Source organism: Heteronotia binoei, chromosome 4 (assembly GCF_032191835.1).
Source record: "Heteronotia binoei isolate CCM8104 ecotype False Entrance Well chromosome 4, APGP_CSIRO_Hbin_v1, whole genome shotgun sequence".
Lineage (NCBI taxonomy): Eukaryota > Metazoa > Chordata > Lepidosauria > Squamata > Gekkonidae > Heteronotia > Heteronotia binoei.
In genome coordinates, this window is record NC_083226.1 from 153,535,280 (window position 1) to 153,562,003 (window position 26,724).

The 26,724-nt window shown below is 44.7% G+C and overlaps 1 protein-coding gene across 1 annotated transcript in view; it reads left to right on the forward strand.

The window, feature by feature from the left end:
• PLCXD3 (phosphatidylinositol specific phospholipase C X domain containing 3) overlaps nucleotides 1-9,791 on the forward strand; it is a 139,471-nt gene extending 129,680 nt beyond the window's left edge. Inside the window, exon 3 of the mRNA XM_060236041.1 lies at nucleotides 9,100-9,791. Within this exon, the coding sequence (XP_060092024.1) occupies nucleotides 9,100-9,256 (157 nt within the window). The 3' untranslated portion in view covers nucleotides 9,257-9,791. The remainder of the gene's footprint in view (nucleotides 1-9,099) is intronic.
• Nucleotides 9,792-26,724: the final 16,933 nt, after the last annotated feature.

Sequence of the window (26,724 nt, forward strand, 5' to 3'; positions counted from 1 at the left end):
GTGGGGATTGACGGCTTTTATTTTTCATGCTTCTACCCTGCCGTCAGGCTTAAGACTCTTAAGAGACAAACTGCAAAGGGTTTAATGCAAACAGGAATACAAATATTGTTTCTAAGTTGGTGGGTTCTTTTTTCTTTTTCTTTTTTTAAAGGAATTTAAATGGCAAAGGATTTGCTGATGATTGTTCTAGGGAGCCTACAGAGCTGTGATCAATCATATTAAAATATTCATTCAGCCTCAGATTATTAAACTGTGCCATCTGATTGAATGTGCTTGCAGACTTGATCCGGCAATTGGAGAGTGTTGAATTATAGATAAGCATTTCGGCCAAATGAATTCCACAGCCGCCGAATGGTAATTCAGGAAGCTTGAATTTGGCAACGTGTTTATAAAATTGTAAAGAGTTATTTCTGCTAATTTCCTTTGAGTCTGGCTTCTGTGAGGGTAAAGAATTAATTGCAGCTGGTGACTTTTAAAACCAGGAAGATCTGTGTGACCAGGAAACTAATTGAACCTCACCTTCCAAACAGATATCCATAGACAGAAAGAGCAGGAAAAAAATCTCCAAAAACTGGGGACTGTTTTTGAGGTAATGTATTCAATATTCCCTCTCCTTTCCCTGACCAAGCTACTATGTAAAGCTACACCACTACTTAGAAGACAAAGTTCAGATTTAAATGGCCCAAAGAGGGAGGAAATGCAATGTTAATTTTGCCATTTTGAAGGAGCTTAGCTCTGCCCCCTCGCAGTATTGACTGCAAGCAAAGCTTTCCAGTGAGCGCAGACTCTAATCTGGGAGAACCAGGTTTGATTTCCCACGCCTCCACATGCAGCTGCTGGTGTGACATTGGGTCAGTCACAAGTTCTTTCAGAGCTGTTCCCTCAAGAGCAGTTCTTGAAAGAGCTCTCTCAGTCCCACCTACCTCATAGGGTGTCTGTTGTGGGGAGGGGGAGGGAAAGGAGATTGTTGGCCACTTTGAGACTCCAAGTGAAGGGCGGGGTATAAATCCAGTCTCCTCCTCTTCCTCTTCTTTTTCTTCCACTTTCACTTCAGTGACTACCTGATCCTCCCTTTAATAGAATATGTTGGGCATTACTGAATGGGCTACCTCCTCATTGCTCACAGCTGCTCAAAGCGGTAATGAGAGAAAAGTAGTTGTAAAAATTGGCATTGGCATTTTTACCATATTGCTTCCATCTATTCCTAGAGATAGCCAATGTTAATTCTGGGTTTTGCCTGGAAGTGATGTCAAGGTACGGACACTGCAGCTCCCCGTGTCCACACCCCCAAAGCGCTTACCTGTTGCCAGGCATGATTTGACAACCATTTGGAGGGTTTAAACCTGAGACCTTCTGCATACAAAGCAGATGCTCAGCAACTGAACCACAGCCCCTCCCCAGAAATTAAGCAACTGACCTCCTCCCCCTCCACTTCTTAATTTCCCACCTGATTCATTTCTTCTTTTTTTAAAGCAGAGGGTGGGGACAAATAAAATATTTGGTGACCTTACTGGATTACCAAGCCATTTTTCAGTCTCCACATCAGCAGGGCTTTTTTTGAGCCAGAATGCAGTTCTGGCTGACTTGGTGACAGGGGGTGTGGCCTAATATGTAAATGAGTTCTTGTTGGGCTTTTTCTACCAAAAAAGCCCTGCACATCAGTCCTTCAAAACCTTGTCTCTTGCATTGCCTGTTGCCAGCTTGTGAGTTCAGCCACCTTCTCAAAGGAAAGTCACCATTTCCCTTTTAAGCAACTTTCCTCAGCCAAGAGGGCAAATAGCTGTTTTTGTATCTGCGGTGTTGCTTTTCTCGCTCTTCCTTTCCTCCTCACTTGAATGCCTGGTTACAAATAACTGATGTTCCACCACGGGAGGCCCTGGTGCACGAACACTTGGCATCATTAACATTCTCTCGCATTGTCAGAACATTATGACTCAGACACGAAACTTTCAGCAGCCCAGGAGTGAATTTTTGTCTTTCTACTAAAATGTTAATGTGATTAGCTTTGCCGTAACTTCTTAAGAACTGACTGTGCTGAGCCCTCGCCAGCCTCTTTCAGCTGAGATAACTCGCATTTTATTATTTGGAAAATGAAAACCTGACTCCTTTTTTTAAGGGCATTGCCAAAGTCTGTCTGTGCACTGAAAGGTTAGGCATTTAAGCAAGATCAGCTAAACCTCTGCACTTCCCGTTTTATTGACTCCTTGTTACCCAATGAATGCCCAAGGGTGTACTTCACCCTTCTAGGGGGCACTTCACCTCTACATTTGTGCTGTCCAGGAAATGTCATAGCCAGCAGAAAGGAGGGGGTGAAATGCCCCCTGAGAGGCTCTTCACCCCCATATTTAACCCTCTGGTTTTGCTTCTCATCACTTCAAAGTGGTAGGAAGCAAAACTGGAGGGTTAAATGGCTCTGAGCTCAAAGAGTTAAATGGCCCTGAGGGTTAAATGGCTCTGACCCTCCTGATTTGCTCCCCACTGCTTTGTGGGGAGCAGAACCAGAAGGTTTAAATGGTCAGAGCAATTTAAACCTCTGTTTTTTTGCTCACCACTGTTTTCTCAGGGAGCAGAAAGAAGGGGTTTAAACTTTAAATGGCTCATGAACCTATATGAACTGGTTTGGTTCACAAACGGGCATATTGTTTCATGTAGATTTGTGGTTCAGCCACATGCCTATGCCTAACAAGGAACACATGCCCAGCAATGCCACGTTCTCAAAGGAAAGGCCCCCTTTTAAGCAACTGTTCCCTCAGCCGAGAGAGCAAATGGCCGTTTTTGCATCTGCGGTGTTGTTTATTGACAGGAGTCAATAAACCATGAGTGTTCAAGTCAAGAGAAAGAGATTGAGTTTCTAGACAAAATCAGTGTCTGTGCTGTGGAGCAGATGGTCACAGAACTTACCAGGGGAGAGACGATCCTGGACTTGATCCTAAGTAATGCCCAAGACCTGATGCAAGATGTAAAAGTGATTACACCGCTTGGGAACAGTCAGGGCTTTTTTTTTGCAGCAGGAACTCCTTTGCATATTAGGCCAGACACTCCTGATGTAGCCAATCCTCCTGGGCTTACAGTAGGCCCTGTACTAAGAGCCCTGTAAGCTCTTGGAGAATTGGCTACATCAGGGGTGTGTGGCCTAATATGCAAAGGAGTTCCTGTTACAAAAAAAGCTCTGGGAACAGTGACCATAATGTTACTGAGTTCAACACTTGTATAAATAGAATAGAGTTGCCCCAAAAGACCAACACAGCCACTTTTAACTTTAAAAGGGGTAACTTCTCTGAGATGAGGAGGCATGAAAGGAAAGGAAAGGAGAGGAAACTGAAAGGAAAGGTAAAAAGGGTCAAAACCTTTGGGGAAGCTTGGAGACTATTTAAAACGACAATCTTAGAAGTTCAGATGAAATATATACCGCAGGTTAGGAAAGGCATTTTGGAGAGTCATCACTCCCTTCCTCAGACAAGAGCGAAGCAGGAATGGAGGTCTATGCATCTTTTTCTCCCAGTCAGAGGGGGAGAGGGGTGTCCTAAAGGATGCAAAGGTTCCATGCATAGAGCAATCAGCTTGATCATAGCAGAAGGGAAAGGCTGGAGGGGGTAGCAGAAAATTAGCACCCGTAGTAGAGAGATAAGAATCCTTTGTCCCTCTCAGCCTGGGGAAAGGGGGGTTCCATGGTTCTGAACTTGCAGAGGTAGACACCTTTCTCAAGAAGGTACATGTTTTTTCAAGCCATTTTAGCTTTGGGGAGGGGAGATTGAGGTATCGTTCTCTTATTGCAAGCAAGTCAAGCTGAATTTCAGTGTACTGCAGTCAAGAGAATGTAATAAACACCTCGCTGCGGCTGAATTTAAATCCAGTTAATCAGATAAAGCAATTCTAAAGTTATAACTTCTCTCAGTTTTGATAACTGTGTTTGTTTAAAAGGCATTTCTTCTAAACAACTGCTCTACCAGGAATCTGTGGCTTAGCTTAGAACAGCAGCCAGCTCTCCAGGGTCTCAGGTAAAGGTCCTTTCACATCACCTACTCCCTGGTCCTTTTAACTGGAGATGCTGGGGTTATACCTGGGATCGTCTGCACACTAAGCAGATGTTCAACCACTGAACCACAGCCTCTCCCTGAAAGAGTCCTACACTCTTTGCAGGTTTTATAGGGGAGGAGAGAAACATATTTGCCCTGCCATATCATTCACATTTTTTTTAATAACCAGCCAGAATGAGTTTGCTAATCCTAGGGCTCAGACAGTAGCTGTTCAGGGTTTTCTGAGAGCATTCAACCATGTGGGTGGTTGCCACGCAGCATGGTCTGTGTTCTCCCTGACTGAAATGCTTAATGAGGCCAATTACGAGGACTGAAGTATGCAGAGACTGGAAATTATAAGGACGGGTAAACAAGTTTCGTATTGCTGCCCAAAAGCCCCCTGGGGAAACGACAGCTCCAGCTTCCTTCCATCACTGCTGTCTGCACACCGGAGAGCATTTTGCGCTAAAACTGAACAAGGTTGGGAGGTTGACAGAGGTCTGGCTGTTGTGTCCCTGTTTGTGGAGGTTTTTGCGAACTTCTCCTTTTGTACAGAGCTAAATGAAGAAAGAGTTTTGGCAATCACGACCAGTCAGGTTCTCTTCTGCAAGGTTTCCAGTGGGATATGCTGTCCCTAAGCAGCCCTGAGGCTCAGAGTGGTAAAGCTGCAGTACCGCAGTCCGAACTCTCTGATCACGACCTGAGTTCGATCCCGGCAGAAGTTGGGTTCAGGTAGCTGGCTCAAAGTTGACTCATCCTTCCATCCTTCCGAGGTTGGTAAAATAAGTACCCAGTTTGCGGGGGGGGGGGGGTGTAGATGACAGGGGAAGGCAATGGCAAACCACTCCATTAAAAAGTCTGCTGTGAAAATGCCGCGATGTGACATCACTCCAGAGTTGGAAATGACTGGTGCTTGCACAGGGGACTACCTGTACCTTTTTATGCTGTATCTATTTGGGGAGGAGATGCCTTGTACACTACACGTTGCAGGTATTGATAACAAAGTTTGCTGGCTGACTAGGGAAAAAAATTGCTGGATCTGCTATTGCATCCTCAGCAGCCATTTGATCATGACAGGAAGATAAATATTATAACCTACTAATATTGGCAGAGCTATCTGTTGTTAAGTGCATAAAAACAGGAGCAAGTGAAAAAGTCAGTAACCCTACATAGTAATGAGTTTTGTGGCAGTCTCCATGTGTGAAGTGGTTGGAATGTCTAACTCCCAGTGAAATTTTTAGCTGATCTAGGATGATTTCACACATTATGCAGTAATAAACCCTGCTGTATTCAGGAAGGAGTCACGGCCAATCCTAGCTCTCTAATAAGTGCCCCCTGTATAATGCACAAGTTATTGTCTTGGCACATTCACATTTTATCCAGTGTACATTTTTTTTTTTAAAAAGGTACCTATTAACATTTTTTTTAATGCAGAATTTTCCACTGGTGGAATGGATTTCTATCAAAGGTACAGGACTTTCTTGCCTCCCCCATCCCATTGCTGCCTGAAATGCTGCTCCTGGAGCAGGGGTGGCCAAACTGTGGATCAGGAGCCACGTGTGGCTCTTTCACACACATTGTGTGGCTCTTGAAGCCCCCACTGCCCCATTGACCAGCTTGGAGAAGGAATTTCTCTCTTTAATTTGGTGTAGTGGTTAAGTGTGCAGACTCTTATCCGGGAGAACCAGGTTTGATTCCCCACTCCTCCACTTGCACCTGCTAGCATGGCCTTGGGTCAGCCATAGCTCTGGTAGAGGTTGTCCTTGAAAGGGCAGCTGCTGTGAGAGCCCTCTCAGCCCCACCTACCTCACAGGGTGTCTGTTGTGGGGGGAGAAGATATAGGAGATTGTAAGCTGCTCTGAGTCTCTGATTCAGAGAGAAGGGCGGGATATAAATCTGCAGTCTTCTTCTTCGCTAAGCCAGCTGGTGGCTTGGAGAATGCATTTAAAGTTGAAGTTGCTTACTTTCCACCTCTTCTCCCTCGTGGCTTCCTTGTGGCTCGCAAACATCTAATGTTTATTCTTTGGCTCTTATGTTAAAGCAAGTTTGGCCATCCCTGTCCTAGAGGATAGAGAACAGTATGAAGGATGAATTGGAAGGTGAAATCAGCATAATTCACTCCTCCTTTCCATTAGTAGAAATCTACCTCTGTATCCAAACCAAGTTTGCCAGCTGCTGCCTTGGATAACAGATGTCTCTGTGTTATGTGCTCTCAAATAGCATCTAACTTACAGTGACCCTGTGGATTGATGACCTCCAGAACATCCTGTCACTGGCTGCCTTATTTATCTGAAGGAGTGGGCATGCACAGGAAAACTGATACCTTGGATAAAACTCTGCTGGTCTTAAAGATTCCACTGCGTTCCAACTTCGTTCTGCTGTTTCAGACCAACACGACTGCCCACCTGAATCTAGCCTTGTTCAAGTCTTGCAAACTGAAGGCTGTAGCTTCCTTTACTGAGCCAATCCACCTTGTGTTGCATCCTCTTTTCCTACTGCTCTCAACTTATCCTAGCATTATTATCTTTTCCAATGTGCCATGTCTTTTTGTGAGATGACCAAAGTATGATAACTTCAGATGGTTATTTGAGCTTCTAGGGAAAGTTCAGGCTCAATTTGGAACCTACTTATTTGTCTTTTGGCGGTCCATGGTGTCTATAAAACTCTCCTCCAACACCAGATTTCAAATGTGGATAACAGACGCTGCTCTTTAAATTTCCAGTTGTAGCTCAAAACAAGGCTGCTTCTATAGCCCCCGTAAGCCACACTTCTCCAGTCTGTTTCACGCATCTACTGGGGCAAGCAAGTCTTTGATTGTACTGCAAAGTGAGGCAGCTATAGGACCCTGGAAGTATCCACAGCCTGTTCCACATGGATGTTTTGCTCCACTTTGGCTTCGTTCAGGGAGCATCCTTTATTTTGCCTGCTTCTGTGGACTGCTTCACAATCCAAGCACTTTTGGAACAATGTGTGGCTGGGGAGGTGTACACTTTTGCATGTCCTGCCCATATCTGCGCAATTTAGCCATAGCCATAGCCATTTCCTTTCCTAAGGGGAAACATGCAGATCTGCTTACAACTTTGCAACAATTTGTTGAAATTAAAATTCAGAATGAATACACTATTGCAATAGATTATTATAATGTTATTAGACTGAAGCAATCTGTCAATTACTCATTAAAAAAAGCTCTCCGAGGGCAGAAATGGCAGACATGAAGAGCCATAGCAAAGAAAGTTCAGGGAAACCTGCCATGTGAATGCTTCATTGAGAGCCAGTGTGGTATAATAAGAGTGGCAGACTCTAATCTGGAGAACCAGATTTGATTCCCCACTCCTCCACATGAAAGGTGGTAGGTGATGTTGGGCCAGTCACAGTTAGCTCAGATCTCTCCCAGCCCCACCTAACAAGCTTGTGCTTGTTATGAGTAGAGGAAGAGAAGGCAATTGTAAGCTGCTTTGATATTCTGTTGGATAATGAAAAGTGAGCTATAAAACCAATTCTTCTTCATTGCCACTGAAAACAGCTTATCAACCATAGCAGAGCTACATGTATTATTGTCTCTGTGTCCTTTCTCCAGCTGCAGTTGGGGGTTTAAAGGGAATTGCCCAATGTGGACAAACTAAAAAAAAAAGTGTGACAGGAGTCGAGACCGCTGAGGGTCTAGCTCCATCAGTTGCTATTGGATGATGGAACAGAAGCTTATTGCTAATGCTAAATAATGCAGTTTCAGTCCACTTCAACAACCATTTGCAAGTGGATTTTACCATTTCAAAAAGTCAAGTCCAATTGCAAAGTGCACTGAAAGTGGATAGAAAGTGCATTATTTAGTGTGTGTAAAAGTGCCCTATTTGAGACCTCTCCTCTCCCTACCTAGGCATGTCAACTTCTCCCTTTGGATGAACATGTGAGTCAATTAAAAGTTGAATTTACATCTTTTCAAGCTATTGTAGAAAAGTACCTGAGTACCCTGCTTGCCTGATCTACATTAAGGCCCCTTGAGGACAGTGGCCACACATGCATACTCTTTTGCTTTCTTTCCCCTCTGTTGATTCTGGAAGAGAAAACACACTGGGGATCCTCTTCTGTACCAAAACTGGTACAAATTGTAATCAGAGCATCTCAAGGGAGAAGCAGCATGTAAACACCAGTAGCACACAGCTATGATTTAGGTGAAATAGGTGCTAGTCCATTTAGGCTGCCTATTAGAGTAACATCTGCCAGAGGAGGCATCCAGTACACCGCTCCTTTACTCAGGAGGAAAACTCATACCCGTATATGGGAACACTGAGTCCTCCAAATGAGACAGTCTAGACTTCCGGTGCTGAACTCAGTAGTCGCTATAGAACTACTGGATTTGAGTTTTGGTGGCAGCAAAAAACTAATTCTTGAGAAAGCAGGCACACCCAAGTAGCAGAGAAAGGCATCTCTTCGCTGCTGAATCCTCTTGAATGCAGGTAAATATACTGAGCTCTGTCATTCAGATTCCAGGTTGTAGTGAATAAAAGAGCTTTAAGCCACCAATGTGTGCCCTGGCATTGGTGATCCAGGCTAGCTTGATCATGTCTGATCTTGGAAGCTAAGCAGGGCCATCCCTAGCTTGTGGACTACCAAGGAAGTCCTGGATTGCTTTGTGGAGACAGGGAATGGCAAACTACCTCTGTTCTTCTCTTGCCTTGTTAACCCCTATGGTTTGCCATAAATCAGCTGTGTCCTGACGGTGTTTTCCACCATCGCCATCAGTGTTTCTTCTCTGAATGATTCTTTGGGTTCTTACTTCAGAGTTAGTCCTGTTGGGTTCAGTGACAGTTATTCTGAATAAACGCTGAATCTGGATTCTGAAAGCTGAACATGAAAATTGCAAGTATGTGTGTGTGTGTGTGTGGGGGGGAGCGGGTCAGACCTATTGCTCTGGAGCTACCGATAATGAGTCTCAAGGCTGGGCCCCCTGACTGTCTGTGCTTTCACTGACAGACATTCAATTGTATGCCATTTGTTACCTGTTTTCTTTCTCTTTGGATGGGTCTCTGACTGTATTAAACTTGACTTGACTTGACACTGACAGACGACTCTTCTTCTTCTCTAGAGCTCTCCCTGCCATGATGCAGTGGGTCCGAACTCAGAGAGCAGGCGAAAGTGGTATCAACATCGTCACGGCTGACTTCGTAGAACTTGGCGACTTCATCAGCACAATCATAAAGCTGAACTACATCTTGGATGAAGGCGAACCTGATACAACTTGATAGTACCGTAATGTGACCCAATATGCTTTTCTGTGGAACTTTTCCCAGTTGTGTTAGATTGTAATCTTATGTGACAGATTTCGCAAGCACATACCGAATTTTTCTTTTGAAGTGTTGAGAACTTGGAAAGAGTGGGTAAAAGGGGACCTTTTTTCTCATTTGTTCGGATCATTTCTTGACATCGACTATCTTGTGTCTCGTGAAACCCAACCAGGTTTCAGTCACACTTCTTTTCCACCGAGAGAAAGCCATTAACAAATATACCATTAACAACCAAATGTGCTTTTGGCCATCTTGACAATGATTTGCTGTGTTTAATTCATAAATGGCAGCCAAGTATTGACTTAGTGCAATAGTTTTTCCATTGTCATTATAATGTTTGCTATGGAATGAAAACAGTGTATTATCCTGCCAAGGTGCTCCATTAGCCAGCGTGCTCCGTTTTATTAATGTTGCACTATGTATAGCATTAACTGGTGGCATCAGGTCTCTTGGACTTGGGGGGGGGGAGGGGAGGAAGAGAAGACATGTTCAAAACCATGCCATTATCATTGGAGACAGGCAAAAAAAAAAAAAAAAGCAGTTGCAGTTCCAATTTCTAGCAGGAAGCTTTTCTGGACCAACTCTTTTTCACTTTGAATATGTGGCATGATTAAGTAAAAAAAAAAAATCAATCCTTTCATTGGACAGACTGTAGTCAGGAACCAGTCGAGCTGAGTTGCCCCCACAACAGGGTTGCCAAGTCTACTTCCCCGGCCAGCGGGGGGTGGGAGGGAGCCTTCCGGGAGTGGGGAGGGTGGGGAGACACTGCTTGAGTGGGGGACTGGCAACCCTACCCTGCAATGGCTGCTCAGTTTGGAGTTGTTCAGCAGTAACTATTAGCTTTTCCTAGGAAGCTCTTTGCAAGGTCTGAGAGCTTTGTGGCCTCTGTGGCAATGCCACAATGGCTGGGGATCACCTTGGCTCATCCCTGGGTGCCAGTGGCCCTCCAGGGTAGAGGTCAAGTGGGAGCATTTCCAGCCAGTTAAAGAGCCAATCCATCCCTGATTAAGCTTGCCATTTGCCACCTGTCCCCATCCTCAATTCCCTGTTCTCAATAATTTGAGGAGCAGAGTAAAAACACGGGGAATAATGTTAATTATGATGCCCTAGGCATTTCCTCTATTCTCTATGGTTTCTACCCAGATATTATTGGGGGCAGTTCCCAGAGTGTCACTCAGAAGTGATGTCATTTTCTCCTGAAACTGCACATTCGCTGGGCATTCCCCCCCCCCCTCAAAAAAAAATCTCCTGGCATTTGCTGATTGTTTATCTGACTTTGTCCCTATGCAAGTGGTGGGTGACCTGCTACCAGTTGCGGAGGGGTAGGGCAAAATTGCACTATAAAGTTTTGAAGAGTGATTTAACTTTTGAAACTATAGCATTTTGTGAAGTCGGCGGAAATGTTCTGTCTTTATTTGCACTATATTAAACACCCTTTTGTGTCAAAGGCACCCAAGGCAATACACAATGAATCCCCAGACCCAACTAAAAACTGAACTGAAAACACAATAAAGGTATCACTTCTAAAAATAAAGGGAGCAGCAAATGCCATGGCCAAACTTAGTAGAAATGATATTTAATAGCTGTGCTTTAAAATGACTGGTAGGTTATGCTTAAATTTCCACATTTGTTTCCTTTAGACAAAACTTTCTGCATCCCAAATATTAACTTTTGGTAAAGTAGGAAAAGTCCCTTTCAATTAAGACACCTGTAGCCACAAGTTAATAATATTGTTGTGTACCCACTGTTTACATTTTTGTAAAAAACATGCTATTAGATAGTGGAAAGAAAATGTTTACTACAATTTGGGGTGAATCAATGAACAGTGGACTAGACTAGTTTCATTCAGCTATAAGCTTTCCTTGTCTAATGACCTGTGCTGTCAAGCTATTCGTATTGCCTTCCATGTCTGCTGGCAACAAGAGATTCTCCCACTTACTCGATTCTTAACAGTATATCTAACTGATCAAGTTGGAAGGGAAAAGGAAATGCCTGTGCCCCTCTTCCCCTCCATACACACAACTGGATTATACTGTAAATCAGAGAATGCAGGACTCTAGAATATGTAACCAAGAGGCTATGAAGTCATCCTCATGGAAGACGAAGAAAAGGCCTGGGGGAAGGAATGGGATTTCTGCTTCACTCCCTTAGAAAGATTTGGGAAATGCAGCCTAGCGGAACTGATTTTCAAGCTGTCTTGTTGCCAGGAGCCCTCTCAGACCTTGGCCTTCAAGGGTAAATCCAGACCTTTCACAACCATTACTGTCTCCTCACAGCCTGGTACTTCTACCGCTTTCTGCATTTAGCTCGTATGGATAATTTTCAGTCACCATCTCCCCTCTCCTTAGTCTCTCATAAGGTTGCCAGCACGAGGTTGGGAAATTCCTGGAGATTTGAGGGTAGAACCTTGGGGTCTATGGAGAGGAGAAACAACAAGAATGTATAATGCCATTGAGTCCAGCCTCCAAAGCAGCCATTTTCTCCAGGGGAAGTGATCTCTGTAGTCTGGAGATCAGTTGTAATTCTGGGAGATCTTCAGGCCCTACCTGGAGGCTGGCAACCCCAGTCTCTCACATAGTTTCTCTTTCCAGCTACTACATCATCTAGTGGAGATAGCTTTCTTTCCTCCTTTCCTTTGTCCCCTTCTATCCTCTGCCACTTGGCTCCCACTCTTTGGTCTAGTTTAAAACTACAAAGCCACTTAGAAGTTTTTGCAGTCATCAGCTTTCTGCTCTGGAGTGGCTGCCGTTGATCTCAGGAACGGGAGAGGTGATTATGAAGGAGCTGGTTTGATCAGCTGAAACCTAAGAAATATCTTTGGTGTCTGTATCAGAGCACTAACCATCGTATGATACAACACACCCACTTAAAAAGGACCTGTGGGTTAAAGGAAATAATAGTTTCCCCCTTGGTCCTACCATGGCACAAATCATCTTAACAAACCACTGCATTGGCAACTACACTAATTTTCAGCACAGATAACACAGGCTAGTTGCCTCACACTACAGGGTGGTTGTGATTCTAGCACACTTCCTTGGAGGACTGGTTCCTAAACTATTTCAAGTGTGAGACCTGTACGGATTGCCTTTCTTCTTTTGAAAAGAGCAAGCGTATTTCTGGGAAGGGTTTCCCCCATGTGATGAGGAAAATTAGAGAAATACACAAATGCTCCTTGCTTGTCGCCCTTTCATAGGCTGAGCATTCTAATGGTACCTTTTCGTGGACTTTCCGCTGTGTTGTACCTTTTAAGAGAGACATATTTTTACACAGTACCTGAGTCCTCCCAGTCAGATTTCCAGTAAACATTTTTAAATCTGCATTCAAAGATTAGGCTGCTTATTTAGACCTTCTTCTCTCTTAGCTCCCTCGCTCCCAGTTCTCCATCTCCCCACTTCTCTGATCTCTGTGTGAACAGAATGCTGGACCAGATGGGTCTTTAGTCTTAATGCAGCACAGCTCTGCTTATCTTCTTATGTCCTCTAGTGCCTTGGTATCATGCAGTCCCATTTGTTCTTAATTCTGAGGCTACTCTTTAAAAAAAAAAACTGGTATGAAACCTCCCCCCCCCCCCCCGATAGCGGCACTGGTTATCAGTGTTCCATGAATGATAGCATTCCATTCTCTCAGAAGTTAGAATGTTTACTTACATTCTGTGACATCATGGCAGTTCAACAAATAGCCCAAGGTAAAGCTAACAACTAAGTGATAGGCAACTGTGTTTTATCCTGTTGATTGTAAGACATACTTTGGATGGCAGCAGCCGCCATGAAACAACAAAGCTGATAATTTTAAGGCTTTAGTTCTCCAAACTATTGGGAAAGATCAGCTGTTGTTATTCCAATATCACTGAACTGTAAGTGAAATTAGAACTTTGTATCACATTCCTGATGAAAAAGCTGCCCATTTTCTTTTTCCACTTGCAGAAGCAGTAGAGGGGCTTTAATCCTCTTCAGCTCTTGCTGGACTCCAGCATCACTCAGTGTTTTAAATTTTGCTAGGCTCAAAACCAGGCTCAATCAGAAGACTGATTGCTTAAGTCTCAGCTGGTTCGCTAAAGGAAGTAGGGTTGCCAGCTCCAGGTTGGGAAATACCTGGAGATTTTGAGAGTGGAGCCTGAGGAGGGTGGGGCTTGGAGAGGGGAGGGGCTTCTTTGGGGTATAATGCTATAGAGTCCACCTTCCAAAGCAGCCATTTTCTCTTGGGGAACCTTCCAAAGCAGCCATTTTCTCCTCTTGTCACTTGGAAGCCAGTTGTAATAGTGGGAGATCTCCAGCCACCATCTGGAGGATGGCAACCCTAAAAGGAAGTGCTCCCCTGACTTGGAGGGTTCAGCCTAGCCTTGATCTCAACTGACTTAAACTCAAAACTAACCAGGACCAGCCCTAATCAGTACTTGGATAGCAGACCACTAAGGAATCCCAAGGTTGCTGCATGGAGGTGGGCAATGGCAAATCACCTGTTGTCTCTTGCCTTGAAAACCCTACGGGGTCATCTTAAGTTGACTGTGGCACGACGGCACTTTCTATCACTGTAGGAAGTTCCATTAGCAGAAACAAGTAGCCGAATCCAACCCTTTCTTCAACTACTTTTTTTTTGGGGGGGGGGGGATTAAAATTCCATAATAAGACAAAGTAGCAGGACTTTTCTTGTAGCAGGAACTCCTTTGCATATTAGTTCACACACCCCTGATGTAGCCAATCCTTCTGGAGCTTATAGTAGGCCCTGTACTAAGAGCCCTGTAAGCTCTTGGAGGATTGGCTACATCAGGGTGCGTGGCCTAATATACAAAGGAGTTCCTGCTACAAAAAAAAAAGCCTTGCAAAGAAGTAATAGCTAAAGAAAATGAGATTGCAATCCTATGATGATGTCTTTATGTCCTGCTTCCCCAATCTGACTGGCTATGGATATAATGCAGGATTTATTATTGTCACGATTGTATGCATGCTTATTTGGTAGTGAGTTCCATTGTACTCTCTGAGACTTACTTCCAATTAAATGTGTTAATTAATTGGCTGCATATCAGACTCCCCCCCCCCCCTTAACTGACAGCTATGCTTCAGTGTTAAGGCTGCAATCCCATATGCGCTCAGTTATGTGCACCTAAGTTCTACAGAAAGTAGAGGACTCGAAGTGTGCAGCTTCATGGAACTGCAGCTGAAAGCAAAGATGCTGATTTCCAACTGAGAATGAAGCACACAGACAATGCCTTTAGAAGGGTTTCGTTTATAAATATACAGTAATGATCAGTGTTTTCATGTATTAAGGATATATATAAATATATGTAACTATATTGTGTCTTGAGCTTACTGGCATTGTCCAACTGTCTGCTTAGCATCTGTTGATTAGCTGTTGTAAAAATAATAATAATAATAATAATGCAAAAGGAATTAAGGCCTCTGATGAGATAGCCTCAAAGTAAAATGTCATGTCATCAGAAACGTAATTTTCTTACTGATACACAACTGCACAAAAAAAAAAAAGAGAACCCTTTTTGGGGTGTATGTTTTCATGTAACTAATCATCTCTTTTCCAGTGGAGAAGCACAGAATATTATCAAAATGACCGTAGGGAGATGAATTTGCCTTAATTAAAGAAGCATATTTTTAAGACATATGGCATCCATTAACAGGTATAGTCAATGATGGACAGGTTACATTAACAGGTATAGTCAATGATGGACAGGTTACATTAGCAGGTCTGGTAGCATCTTCAGCTGTATACAGTTGGTGTAATAGTGGAACCCCATAGGCCAAAGCTAGACAATTTCATGAGAGTTTTGCACATTATATGAATGTTGCTTCCCTTTAGCTCAGTGCACCAAAAGCCATGCAGCAAGAGAACAATCATCCTTCAGCATCAAGTGGTTCCTTCCTAGTGTGCCGAGAGCTAGCGTTGGTAACCCAATCAGCAACCAGATTGGAGATTGGACAGAAAGGAAAGCAGGACAGGGTCTAGCCATGTGTTCCATATTCCAAGACCAAGCATGTGGCATAATGGCTGAAGTGTTGGATTTGGACTAAAGAGACAGGGTTCAAATCCTTGCTCGGCTATGAAGCTCATGGGCTTAGGCAGTCATCAGGTTTAACCCTATGGCTTCCTTCCACCACGTCTTCCTCCCCAACAGAAGGAATTCCTTCAACAAAGAAGGACTTGCTTCGCCACAAAAAGTCATTCTCCGTAAGAGGAAGTCTTTCTTTCCCCTGAAGGAAGCAGAGAGTCAGAAACTCTGGCTTAGGGGAAGGGAGCTACAGCATCCGACCCAATAACTTCTCATGTCATGCCTAAGAAGATGGGGACATGTATGTCAGCCCAAGCTCTGGGGAGGAAAGATGAGACTTGAGTATGATAGATATCTGGGCCAGTGTCATGCATTTTTATGACAGAAGAGCAGTGAGGGTGTTCTTCTGTTCCAGGGCTTTTTTTGTAGCAGGAACTCTTTTGCATATTACGCCACACACCCCTGATGTAGCCAGTTCTCCAAGAGCTTACAGTAGGCCCTGTAAGAAGAGCCGGAGGATTGGCTACATCAGGAGTGTGTGGCCTAATATGCAAAGGAGTCCCTGCTACAAAAAAGCCCTGTTCTGTTCTACCAGAATGATGAAAGTTACCAAGATTTAAAAACTAATTTCTCATTTTTCTTTAAAACAATTAAGACCCTTCCTTTATGTGCTGTTTTTGCAGCCAGACTTGTTCCCTGCTGATCCCCTTCCTCATTGACCTCTCTCCCCCAAGCCTGATGGCCTACACACATGGGAAGGGACCCCAAGGTCAATGAGTGGGCCATGCATCGCCTCCATTTCTTTTAAATAAATATCCATATTACCAAATTTTCAGTGATAGTGCCTTTTTGACATATTGCAGTAAGCCTATGAAAGAGAGGGTGAACTGACAACAATCAAAAATGTAGAATGCCCCAGATTCAATCCCTAGCACCCCAAGTTAAAAGGATTGGTTGCAAGGTAATGAAACCTTCAGAGCTTCTGCAAATCAGAGTAGACGATACTGACCTTGCCAAACCAATGGTCTGACTTAGGATAAGGCAGATAGCTCCATGTGCCCTGTACGTGCCTGGGGGCCACGTGGGAGCCACCTATCTGTGAGCTCACTGTCTTTCCCATGGAGTCAGAACTGTCCCATCCCAACAAGTTCTGATTCTGTGGGAAATGTGGGAAGATCCATGGTTTTGCATCTGTGTTCCACACTGACTTGTCTGCTGCGGATAGGAGTCTCTTCAAGTTGGCCAAGATACTCTTGGACAGATCCTGGGACCCTTGTTCATTGATGGAAATCCTGGTCTTCACATTTTCTTCGCATGGAGGCAGGGCTGGCCCTAGACTGTCTGGCACCCTAAGCATGGTTAATTTCTGGTGCCTCCCCCCACACTGATAATTTCACCGAGTCACATGGGGGGGCACCCAATTCGGTGCCCCTAGAAGGTTGGCGCCCTAGGCAATTGCCTAGTTTGCCTGGTGGCAGGGCCAGCCCTGCATGGAGGTCAGGCTTGTTGAACACCAATGCTTTGCTGCATTAGTGAAGTGTGCCCCCTAGAACAGTGGCCCCCAACCTTTTTGGCACCAGGGACCGGTTTCATGGAAGACAATTTTTCCACGGACCGGTGGGGGAAGTGGCACTAGGGGTTTTGGCACCCCACGCCACATCCCTGCCCCCCATGGAGGTCTTTAAATGGGAGGGGGAGATTGGAGCTCTTTCTGCATCCCCCTCCCATTTAAAGAAGAAGATGATATTGGATTTATATCCCACCCTCCATTCCGAATCTCAAAGTCTCAGAGCGGCTCACAGTCACCTTTATCTTCCTCCCCCACAAGAGACAACCCGTGAGGTGGGTGGGGCTGAGAGGACTCTCACAGCAGCTTCCTTTTCAAGGACAATTCCTACGAGAGCTATGACTGACCCAAGGCCATTCCAGCAGCTAAAAGTGGAGAAGTGGGGAATCAAACCCGGTTCTCTCAGATAAGAGTCCACATACTTAACCACTACGCCAAACTGGCTCTCAGCTGATCGGTGGAGGGGTAGGCTAAGGTCACAGCAGTGCTGCCCCTTCTGCCGCCCCAAGACTCAGGTGGATGAAATAGGCAGTGTGGCGTCACTCCGAAGCTGCCTTCCCTGCAAGGGGAGGCAGCCTTGGAGCAAAGCTGTGCCTCCCCTTTAGTCCAGGGTTGCTCTGCCTCACTCCACGGCCCAGTTGCTAGCAGGCCATGGCCCAGTACCAGTCCACGGCCCGGTGGTTGGGGAACCCTGCCCTAGAACATGCCAGCACTCTTTTGTGGCTGTGTGGTGGTTTGAAGATGGGCAGCAGTGCTATAAAGCTCAGTATCAGAGAAGTCCACCATTAGTAATCATTTCATTAAGGAATGCTCTGCTAAGCTTTTGAGTAGGGTTGCCATTTCTGGGTTGGGGAATACCTGAAGGTGGAGCCTGAAGAGGACAGGGTTTGGGGAGGGGAGGGACTTCAATGGGATATAATCATAGAGTCCACCTTCTAAAGCAGCCATTTTCTCCAGGTCTAAAGCAGCCATTTTCTCCAGATGAATTGATCTCTGTTGCCTGGAGATCAGTTGTAATAGTGTTAGAACCCCAGCTATCACCTGTAGGTTACCAACTCTACATTTGAGGGACCCCATGGCCCCCTAGAACACAGTTTGAAAACCAGTGCCTTAAATAATCTTTTGCAGCCAGAGGAATGCCATGGGTGCAACATGTAGGATTAATGCTCTTGGCTGTGAAAAAGATTGGTATGATTGAGCGCCATGTTTCTAACAGGGATACCAGAATACGGATCTGTTTTTTCTGTCTACATTTCATTTGGGGAGCGGGGGGAGAAGGCCCCTCTGATTTTTAACATGAACACACATTAGGTTTGAAATCATCACAATCCAGCAAGAGAGCTGTACCAGCATAAATGGCCCCCTGTGTGCATGGTTGATGTAAGATTGGTTGATAGCCACCCCACACCTACACCATGATGTTCATTCATGTCCCGATGCCTTTTTTGAATGCATCTAATGTGCACAGGAGGATCCAGGGTCACCAGCTGATACACGTGACATGCTTAGATAGGGCTATCTCTGTCTTTGTTTGGCCCAATCTAATTTTCACACCTGTTTTAACCCAGGGTGAGTTCACTGCTTCAAAAGGATACGCTCAGATACTCCTTAGAGGGGGTGTAGGAGAACTAAAAATTGGTGCCCTGCTAAAGTAAAAAAAGATTCTGAAGATGAAACTATCGGATTGCTTCGCAGCCCAGCTTGTGTGTGTGTTTATTTCAAAGTATGGCACCTGCTGAGAAAAGCACAGTTGCCCAAGTTGACATACCTGATGTGGATCATAAGCGCTCAGACAATGCTAATTCTTAGAAATCCAGTTTCTTCAACCAGTGAAGGAATAGCTAATGGCGTAATTATCTGTGGTAGCTTCTGTGTGTATGACATTGTTCTGAACTGTATGTGTTCACCTGATGACAACAGACAAAAAAAAATCTGTATACTATGTAAAATGTATTGATGATGGATTTGTTAGGATCCAGTGATTTTTGTTTCCTCAAGATTTTGACTTGTGACAGTGTTACTGTAAGTTTCATGCGTATATTTGTGTGTATGTGTGCAGGGATGTGGGGTGTGTATACTGTATAATACATGGGAATTAGCAACCTAATCCTAAATGAAAGGGGTAGGTGTATTATCTTCCTTAATGCTGCATCTGCTTAATTTTGTGAAATCTTGAAGTCATGTGCAGTTGAGGATTATCAATGTATTTGGATTGTGATCCAAAGACCTCTGCAGAAGGAAGTCTGTGAAGCGGTGTATGGAGCTCTTGATATGGCCCTTTGGGCTTGCTTTCCTTTGCGTAAAACAAGTTTTTAATCATGACTATGAGAATGATTTTTTTTTAATTAAGTTTGAATCTATGACCATGAATCTAACAAGGTAATAATTTGCAATAATCAGTTTATCTCTTTCAAAGCTACAAAATGAGATTTTGTTCATAGGACTTGAATTTCATTCTCAGACAGTTTCATTGCCAAGTTTCTCAGACCTTCGCAGAGATGAGGACAAATTGTGCAACACACTGAAATCAAAGTCTTTTACACCCCAGAATCTGGTTTTATAATTTCTGAATGCCAAATTTTGCTAGACTAGTCATTGTTCAGAATGAAATTATATTATTATGAATACAGAGCACTCCTCAGATTTACAGTTCCAGTGAACTCATTTCAAAGAAAGGACAATTTGAAGAACCTCACTAAATATTTCAGCTGACCCATTTGCCACTAACAGAAGGGGGGAAGTGGCTGGCCAGAAATAGATTCAGCACCAAACAATCATCATTTCATTCTTTCTAATATATGTAGGTGCCTCTTTACACAATTCTTACACTCCACCTATGCTTCTGGTGGCAGGCAGAAGCTGATGTTGTGAGTTTGGGTGGTTGACTGATTTGCTGGGTCATTGGAGATCTTTGAAGTTCTGAGAAGATGCACAACTAAGGTTGACAGTTCTGTCCTGAGAAGACATGTGGATTAAATCTTTTTGGACTCACTTTCTGCAGACAAGACCACTAGTGTGAATACATTCTTGGGACCAGCATTCAACTGATAGCAAGGACCCCGTTTAGGCATTAAAGCTTTCTTGTGGAGGCCATTTTAAATGGCATTCTGGGACAGCCATTATGTCATGGTAAATTGACAGCAGTATGGAATTGTCCTCTGGGCAGCAAAGGGGAAATTTTCTGCTCAGCCAGCATAAACACCTTGGATGGAGAAAACTTAACAGAAACTGCTATGAGCTGAAATATGGGTGATAACTAGGGTCTCTGGGTCCTTCCTGGTAACCAGAAGAGGATGAGAGGGACTTACCAGGAGCAAGAGGGAGGCCCGGCTGACATTGCAGTGACATATCTACATCACTTTCAATGTAGACCAGAAGTGACATCATCAGACAGTAACATCAGGTGTCACTTTGGTATTTGGGCAAAACCTCTATGGTAAATTTTGCTTCGACCATAGAGTTTTTGCCTAAATACCAAAACATTGCCCTGATGTCACTGATGTGATGATGTCACTACTGGGTCACATCGAAAGTGATGTAGATATGTCACTCAACATCGACTGGACCTTACTCTTTTTCAAGGTAAGTCCCCCCTGCCAGCTAACTGATCAGCAGCAGGGTGGTGGGGCCTGGTGGCGAGGGACCCCCTCCTCCACCAGGGTGTGTGTGTGTCAAGCAACAGTATCAATAACCCAGTTTCAAACAGTGGCTTTACTTCCTGGTTTGGCATACCCTGAGTAACCAAACATGGCAAAGTAGCTCATGATTGAATAGTCACACAAACCGCTGTTTACTTAAGCCATGGTTTCACTTGACACTTGAACGAAGTCATAGTGCTGCAGCTTCTCCTTTTGAAGTGCCCGCTGCAAGATATGCAATGGAGCTAGGGTTGCCAAGTCCAATTCAAGAAATATCTGGGGACTCTGGGGGTGGAGGAGACTTTGGAGATAGAGCCAGGAGCAAGGTTGTGAAAAGCATAATTGAAGTCCAAAGGGAGTTCTGGCCATCACATTTAAAAGGACTGCACACCTTTTAAATGCCTTCCCGCCATTGGAAATAATGAAGGATAGGGGCACCTTCTTTGGGGTCTCATAGAATTGGACCCCCTGGTCCAATCCTTTTGAACCATGGAGGGTGTTTTGGGAAGAGGCACTGGATTCTATGCTGAAAATTTGGTATCTCTACCTCAAACAGTCCCCCAGACACCTGCAGATCAGTTCGCCATTATACCCTATGAGAATCGTTGTCCATAGGGAATAATGGAGTGCCCAGCAGACATTTCCCTCCCCTTCTTGCTTTCTGATGACCCTGAAGTGGGGGGAGGGCCTCTAAACCACCTGGAGATTGACAACCCTAAATGGAGCTAGGGCAGTTGTCTGAACAGTTTTGGCTACTTTTGTGTCTACTTGGTTGCAACTCTTCTCAAAACAGTCCTGCAGTGAAAGCCCCAGTGCAGTCCTTTATCACTGTAAGCCCATTGACTTCAATGGACTTTGAAAGGTATAATTCTCTTTAGGACAGCACTGAACCTCAGCTAAATGCATCATTGCTTACCCTCAGGATTGTTGACTTTGGTCAAGTAATAAGACCATTGTTGCTTTTTAAAAATTTCCCTGAAACCCATTCCCCAAGCTGCTGTTAGCTTGGGTGGTGGTGGTGGTAGTGGGGAGACTTTAGTGCCCCAGCCCCAATCAAAGCCCCAATATTAAAGATGACATTGGATTTATATTCCGCCCTCAAGAGTGGCTCGCAATCTCCTTTGTCTTCCTCCCCCACAACAAACACCCTGTGAAGTACCGGTAGGTGGGGCTGAGAGGCTCTCTCAGAAGCTGCCCTTTCAGGGACAACTCCTATGAGAGCTATGGCTGACCCAAGGCCATTCCAGCAGGTGTATGTGGAGGAGTGGGGAATCAAACTCGGTTCTCCCAGATGAGAGTCTGCGCACTTAACCACTACACCAAATTGGCTCTCTAAAGCCATCTAGGGCTACCAAGTTTTCTATTATAGTGGAAGACCTCCTGCTTGATAGTTCTGGGATCCTGCTGCCACTTGGTAGGTTAGTGGGGGAAGAAATGCAGCAAATATTGCTGCTTCACTAGCGCAAATTTAGAAGTTACACCTGCATCAGAGCAATGTTCTAGGATTTAACTGAAGCTCTATGGTAAGTGATGTCATGCTGTCGCAGTGATGGCATTCTACATATCCCTGCCTTCTTGAGCCACCTGATAATTGTCAGTTGTTGGCTGGCAGCCCTAAAGAAACTGGACATGGGTCCCGGGGCTTTTTTTGGAGCAGGAACTCTTTTGCATATTAGGCCACACGCCCCTGATGTAGCCAATCCTCCTGGAACTTAAAAGTAGCCCCTGTACTAAGAGCCCTGTAAGCTTGTGGAGGGTTGGCTACACCAGGGGTGTGTGGCCTAATATGCAAATGAGTTTCTGGTTCAAGAAAAGCCCTGGGTCTCCCACATCTAGTCTGGTTGCCCCCAAGTACTCTTGCTTTGGAAGTAAGTCCATTGGGACCTCTGAGTTAATATGGATAGGATCAGACCATATGCCTCAACAACAGCAATGGGACAAATCAGTTGAGAGTAGGGTTGCCAAGTCCAATTCAAGAAATATCTGGGGACTTTGGGGGTGGAGTCAGGAGACATTGGGGGTGCAGCCAGGAGCAAGGGTGTGAAAAGCATAATTGAGTTCTGGCCATCACATTTAAAGGGATCGCACACCTTTTTAAATGCCTTCTTTCCATAGGAAATAATGACGAATAGGGGCACCTTCTTTTGGGGCTCACAGAGCTGGACCCCCTGGTCCAATCTTTTTGAAACTTGGGGGGTACTGGATACTATACTGAAAATTTGGTGCCTCTACCTCAAACAGCCCCCCCCCCAGAAACTCATAGATCAATTCTCCATTATTTCTTATGGGAATAAGTTTCCATAGGGAATAAGAGTTCCCAGCAGACATTTACCTCCCCTCCCCCTGCTTTCAGATGACCCTGAAGTGGAGGGATGGTCTCCAAACTGGGGGATCCCCTTCCCCCACCTGGGGATTGGCAACCCTAGTTGAGAGATTTACAAACAAAATCTGATTCTGTCAACCCCCCCCCCCTTTTTTTTTTTTACTGCAATGATCATTTGGTTAATCCAAATTGTTTGGGTCAAAATAAGACTAAATCAACTCAAGGTGATGTGATGTGATTTCAGTGTGATTACCCTCCCCATCTCTGTCATAAAATGCACTAAAAGCTCACCTTAAGAACTCTCGATTTTTCTGCAAATACATCTGAGGGACTTTATTTCTATGGCATGAGAATGGCAGGTATGTAAAGACTGCTCCAATTGCAACATACACCAAAGCTTCACAGGGCTGTACCTTGTCTTGACAGGATCTGGATACTTTCTTAAATGTTGCATTCAAAAACTAAACAAAAGCCTACAGTTCTGTATAGCAAATGTGATTTTTTTATTACAAGAATGTGTATTTATTGTAAAAAAAAATGCAAACATGGTTACTTTGTATTCAGTGAAATGTCTAATAAAGGCCCGTTATCCAGACTCTTGTTTCAGTGATTCATCCAATTCTTCAATGCATGAGGTTGCCAGCTTTGGGTTGGGAAAAACTTCGAGGTTTTAGGGGTGGAGCCTGTGGAAGGCGAAGCTTGGGAAAGGGAGGGACTTCAGTGCAGGATGACGTCACAAAGTCCACCTTTCAAAGCAGCAGATTTTCCAGGGGAATTGATTTCTGTAACCTGGAAGCCCGTTGTAATTCTGAGAGATTTCCAGTCACTACCTGGAGACTGAGCCAAAAAATAGGGACTCCAAGCATATGAAATACGCAAGGAGAGAAAATGCAAAGGTTAGACCATCAAAAATTCACAAAAATTTCACAAGTTACCAGTAGACATCTGTCTATTGAAACATAATCATAGTAAATACAGATAAGATAAAGTTGGTGGTCGCAATTCAGAAACAAGTAATAAGAAACAGGTATTACAATTCAAAACACATTCTTCAGTTGTAATAATAAATCCAACAAATCTGTACTCTTTCATATAATAGTGTCCAAAAGACCTCCAAAAATCTAAACAGAATGCAGAAGACGTCCCAGAGAAATTTCTACAGTCGATACATGGCCCTGCCCTCTCCTGTGCTATGTCCCACCCCATCTGATAGGGCAGGGGTGGCCAACGCTAGCTATCCAGATGTTTTTTGCATACAACTTCCATCAGCCTCAGCCACTGGCCATGCTGGCTGGGGCTGATGGGAGTTGTAGGCAAAAAACATCTGGAGAGCTACCGTTGGCCAGCCCTGTGATGGGGGCCAGAGACGGTACCATCCAGCATGCTTTGGGAGTGAGGGTAATTAAAATGTGGAATTCACTGCCACAGGAGGTGGTGGTGGCTACAAGCATAGACAGCTTCAAGAGGGGAATGGATAAGCATATGGAGTAGAGGTCTGTCAGTGGCTATTAGCCACAGCTTATTGTCGGAACTGTCTGCGGCAATGATGCTCTGTATTCTTGTGCTTGGGGGGTGGCACAGTGGAAGGGCTTCTAGCCCCACTGGTGGACCTCTTGATGGCACTTGGGGTTTTTTTGGCCACTGTGTGACACAGAGTGTTGGACTGGATGGGCCATTGGCCTGATCCAACATGGCTTCTCTTATGTTCTTATGCTTCTTGATGGCCATACCCCTGCTCCTGCTTGCTTCCCCCTCCCACAGAGGTGGGCAAGGGCACTGGGACAGGAGGCCGTACAGGGCAGCGGCTCACCAGGACTTCACCTGGTCAAGTTAATGGCTGGTCTGTCCCTTACAAAACCAGCATTAGACTTGGGAAGTCCTGTTCCTTCCAGTGGCTTGGGGGGAAGGATTTCCATCTGTGAAGCACAGCTTCCCACTTACTCCTCAGGTTAACAACCTTCAGGTGGAGCATGGAAATCTCCCAGAACATCTGATTTCTGGATAAGAAATGAGTTCCCCTGGAGAAAATGGCTGCTTTGGAGGGTGGACACAATGGCACTATACCCCACTGAGATACCTCCCTTCCTCAAACCTTCCTTTCCTCAGGCTCTACCACAAAAATCTCCAAGTATTTTCCAAACTTGAGCTGGCAACCCTACCTGCTCCCTCCCTTTGCAGCCTGAAATGCTTCCCAAGATATTGCTTCTGGGAGCTCCTCAGAATAGTTTGGGAGGAATTATAGCTCTGCTGCAGGGGGAGATCAGAAAAAAATCACTCTCCCTCCAGTCTGCCCATGTACCAAGCTTCATGGCTGCAGTTATAGAGATGGGGGACATATGGGAATGATTCTAGGCTAGAAAACGTCATGTCATCACCAGCTTTTCTCTTTTAGAATGGCACATTCTCCAACGTCAGTTAACAAATGCCTGCACCTGTGAATTCCCCTTCAGTATATCATTACTAGTGTTCAAAGACCCACAGACTCTCAGGAACTCTTGTACCTGACCTACAAAGCAGGCCACTCATGTTACACTCCTCTTTCATGGGAGGAAGACACAGGCCGAGAAAGAATGGCTTGCGTAAGGCTGGCAATTGTGTTGGCAGCTGAGATGAGATTGGACCCAGCAATTTCCTGCATCATTCTCTGGGCTTTTGCTCCCCAGCTTTTACTTTGTCAGACATTAGTCTGAGACAGGTTTTTCTGTCTGCTGCTACCAAAGCTGTTCTTAACTGAAGATGCCCAGGACTGAGCCTAGAACCTTCAGAGGAAACACACAAGTAGCCAAGGCTTTTTTTGTAGAAAAAGCCGAACAGGAACTCATTTGCATATTAGGCCACATCCCCTGGTGCCAAGCCAGCCAGAACTGCGTTCCTGCTTAAAAAAAAAAAAAGTAAATAACTATGAGTTTGCCCTTCCATGTGCTATTTTTAAATTCCTGAAAGTGATGTACTCCGATCCAAGTAAACATGGAAGCAGAACTGGCAGTGGCAACCAGGTATGAATAAATACAGACCTTTTGAAGAGCAGTAAGGCTACTTGCCAGCACCCATTCTTTTGTCAGTATCAATATACTTTGAAATGTCCTGGGATGATCATTGAAAATGGGACCTGCAAGTGCCCCATGGAGTTCTTGCTGAACCAGGCAATAGCTGGATGAGGAGAGCTGTTTCAGAGTGTATTCTTTCTATCTTTATAACCACCCTTGGCCAACCCAATCAGAAGCTAAGGAGGGTCAGCCCTGCTTGGTATCAGGATGCCAAACCACCAAGGAATATCAGGGTTGCAACACAGAGGCTGGCAAAATGGAGGGGGGGTGCCCACCTACCCCATCTCTCACTAGTAACTGGACAATGCTGGGCAACTCTTCCTATATGGCCTTCCCACATGATTGCCTCTTGAAGGTCCAGATTTAATGCTTGCAGTAGCCCCACACCATGATTCCCTTCCTTATAGACTCTGTATTCCCCCAGCTGTTCACTAGGAGCATGAAGAGAACTAGAAGCTTCTAGAAGGCGATTAAGATGCTGGCATAAATGCACCATATTGTTCTCCATAGATTTTTTTAATGGTGATTTTTTAAAAATTTTCTCAAGAAAACATTAGGCTACAGACGGGAAGAGGGATTTTAGGAGAGATGAGAGTTCATGAATCTTTCAGATATCATGAATAATTATATACAACAAAGAAAGTCAGCCAAATTAATAAACTACATTATATCCCACCCTTCACCCAGAGTTTCAGAGGCAGTGGCGGGCTTCCCCTCCCCACAGCAGACACGCTGTGAGGTAGGTGGGGCTGAGAGAGCTCTGACAAAAACTGCTCTTGAGAGGAACAGCTCTGGGAGAGTTATGACTAACCCAAGATCACTCAGCAGGTGCATGTGAAGGAGTGGGGAATAA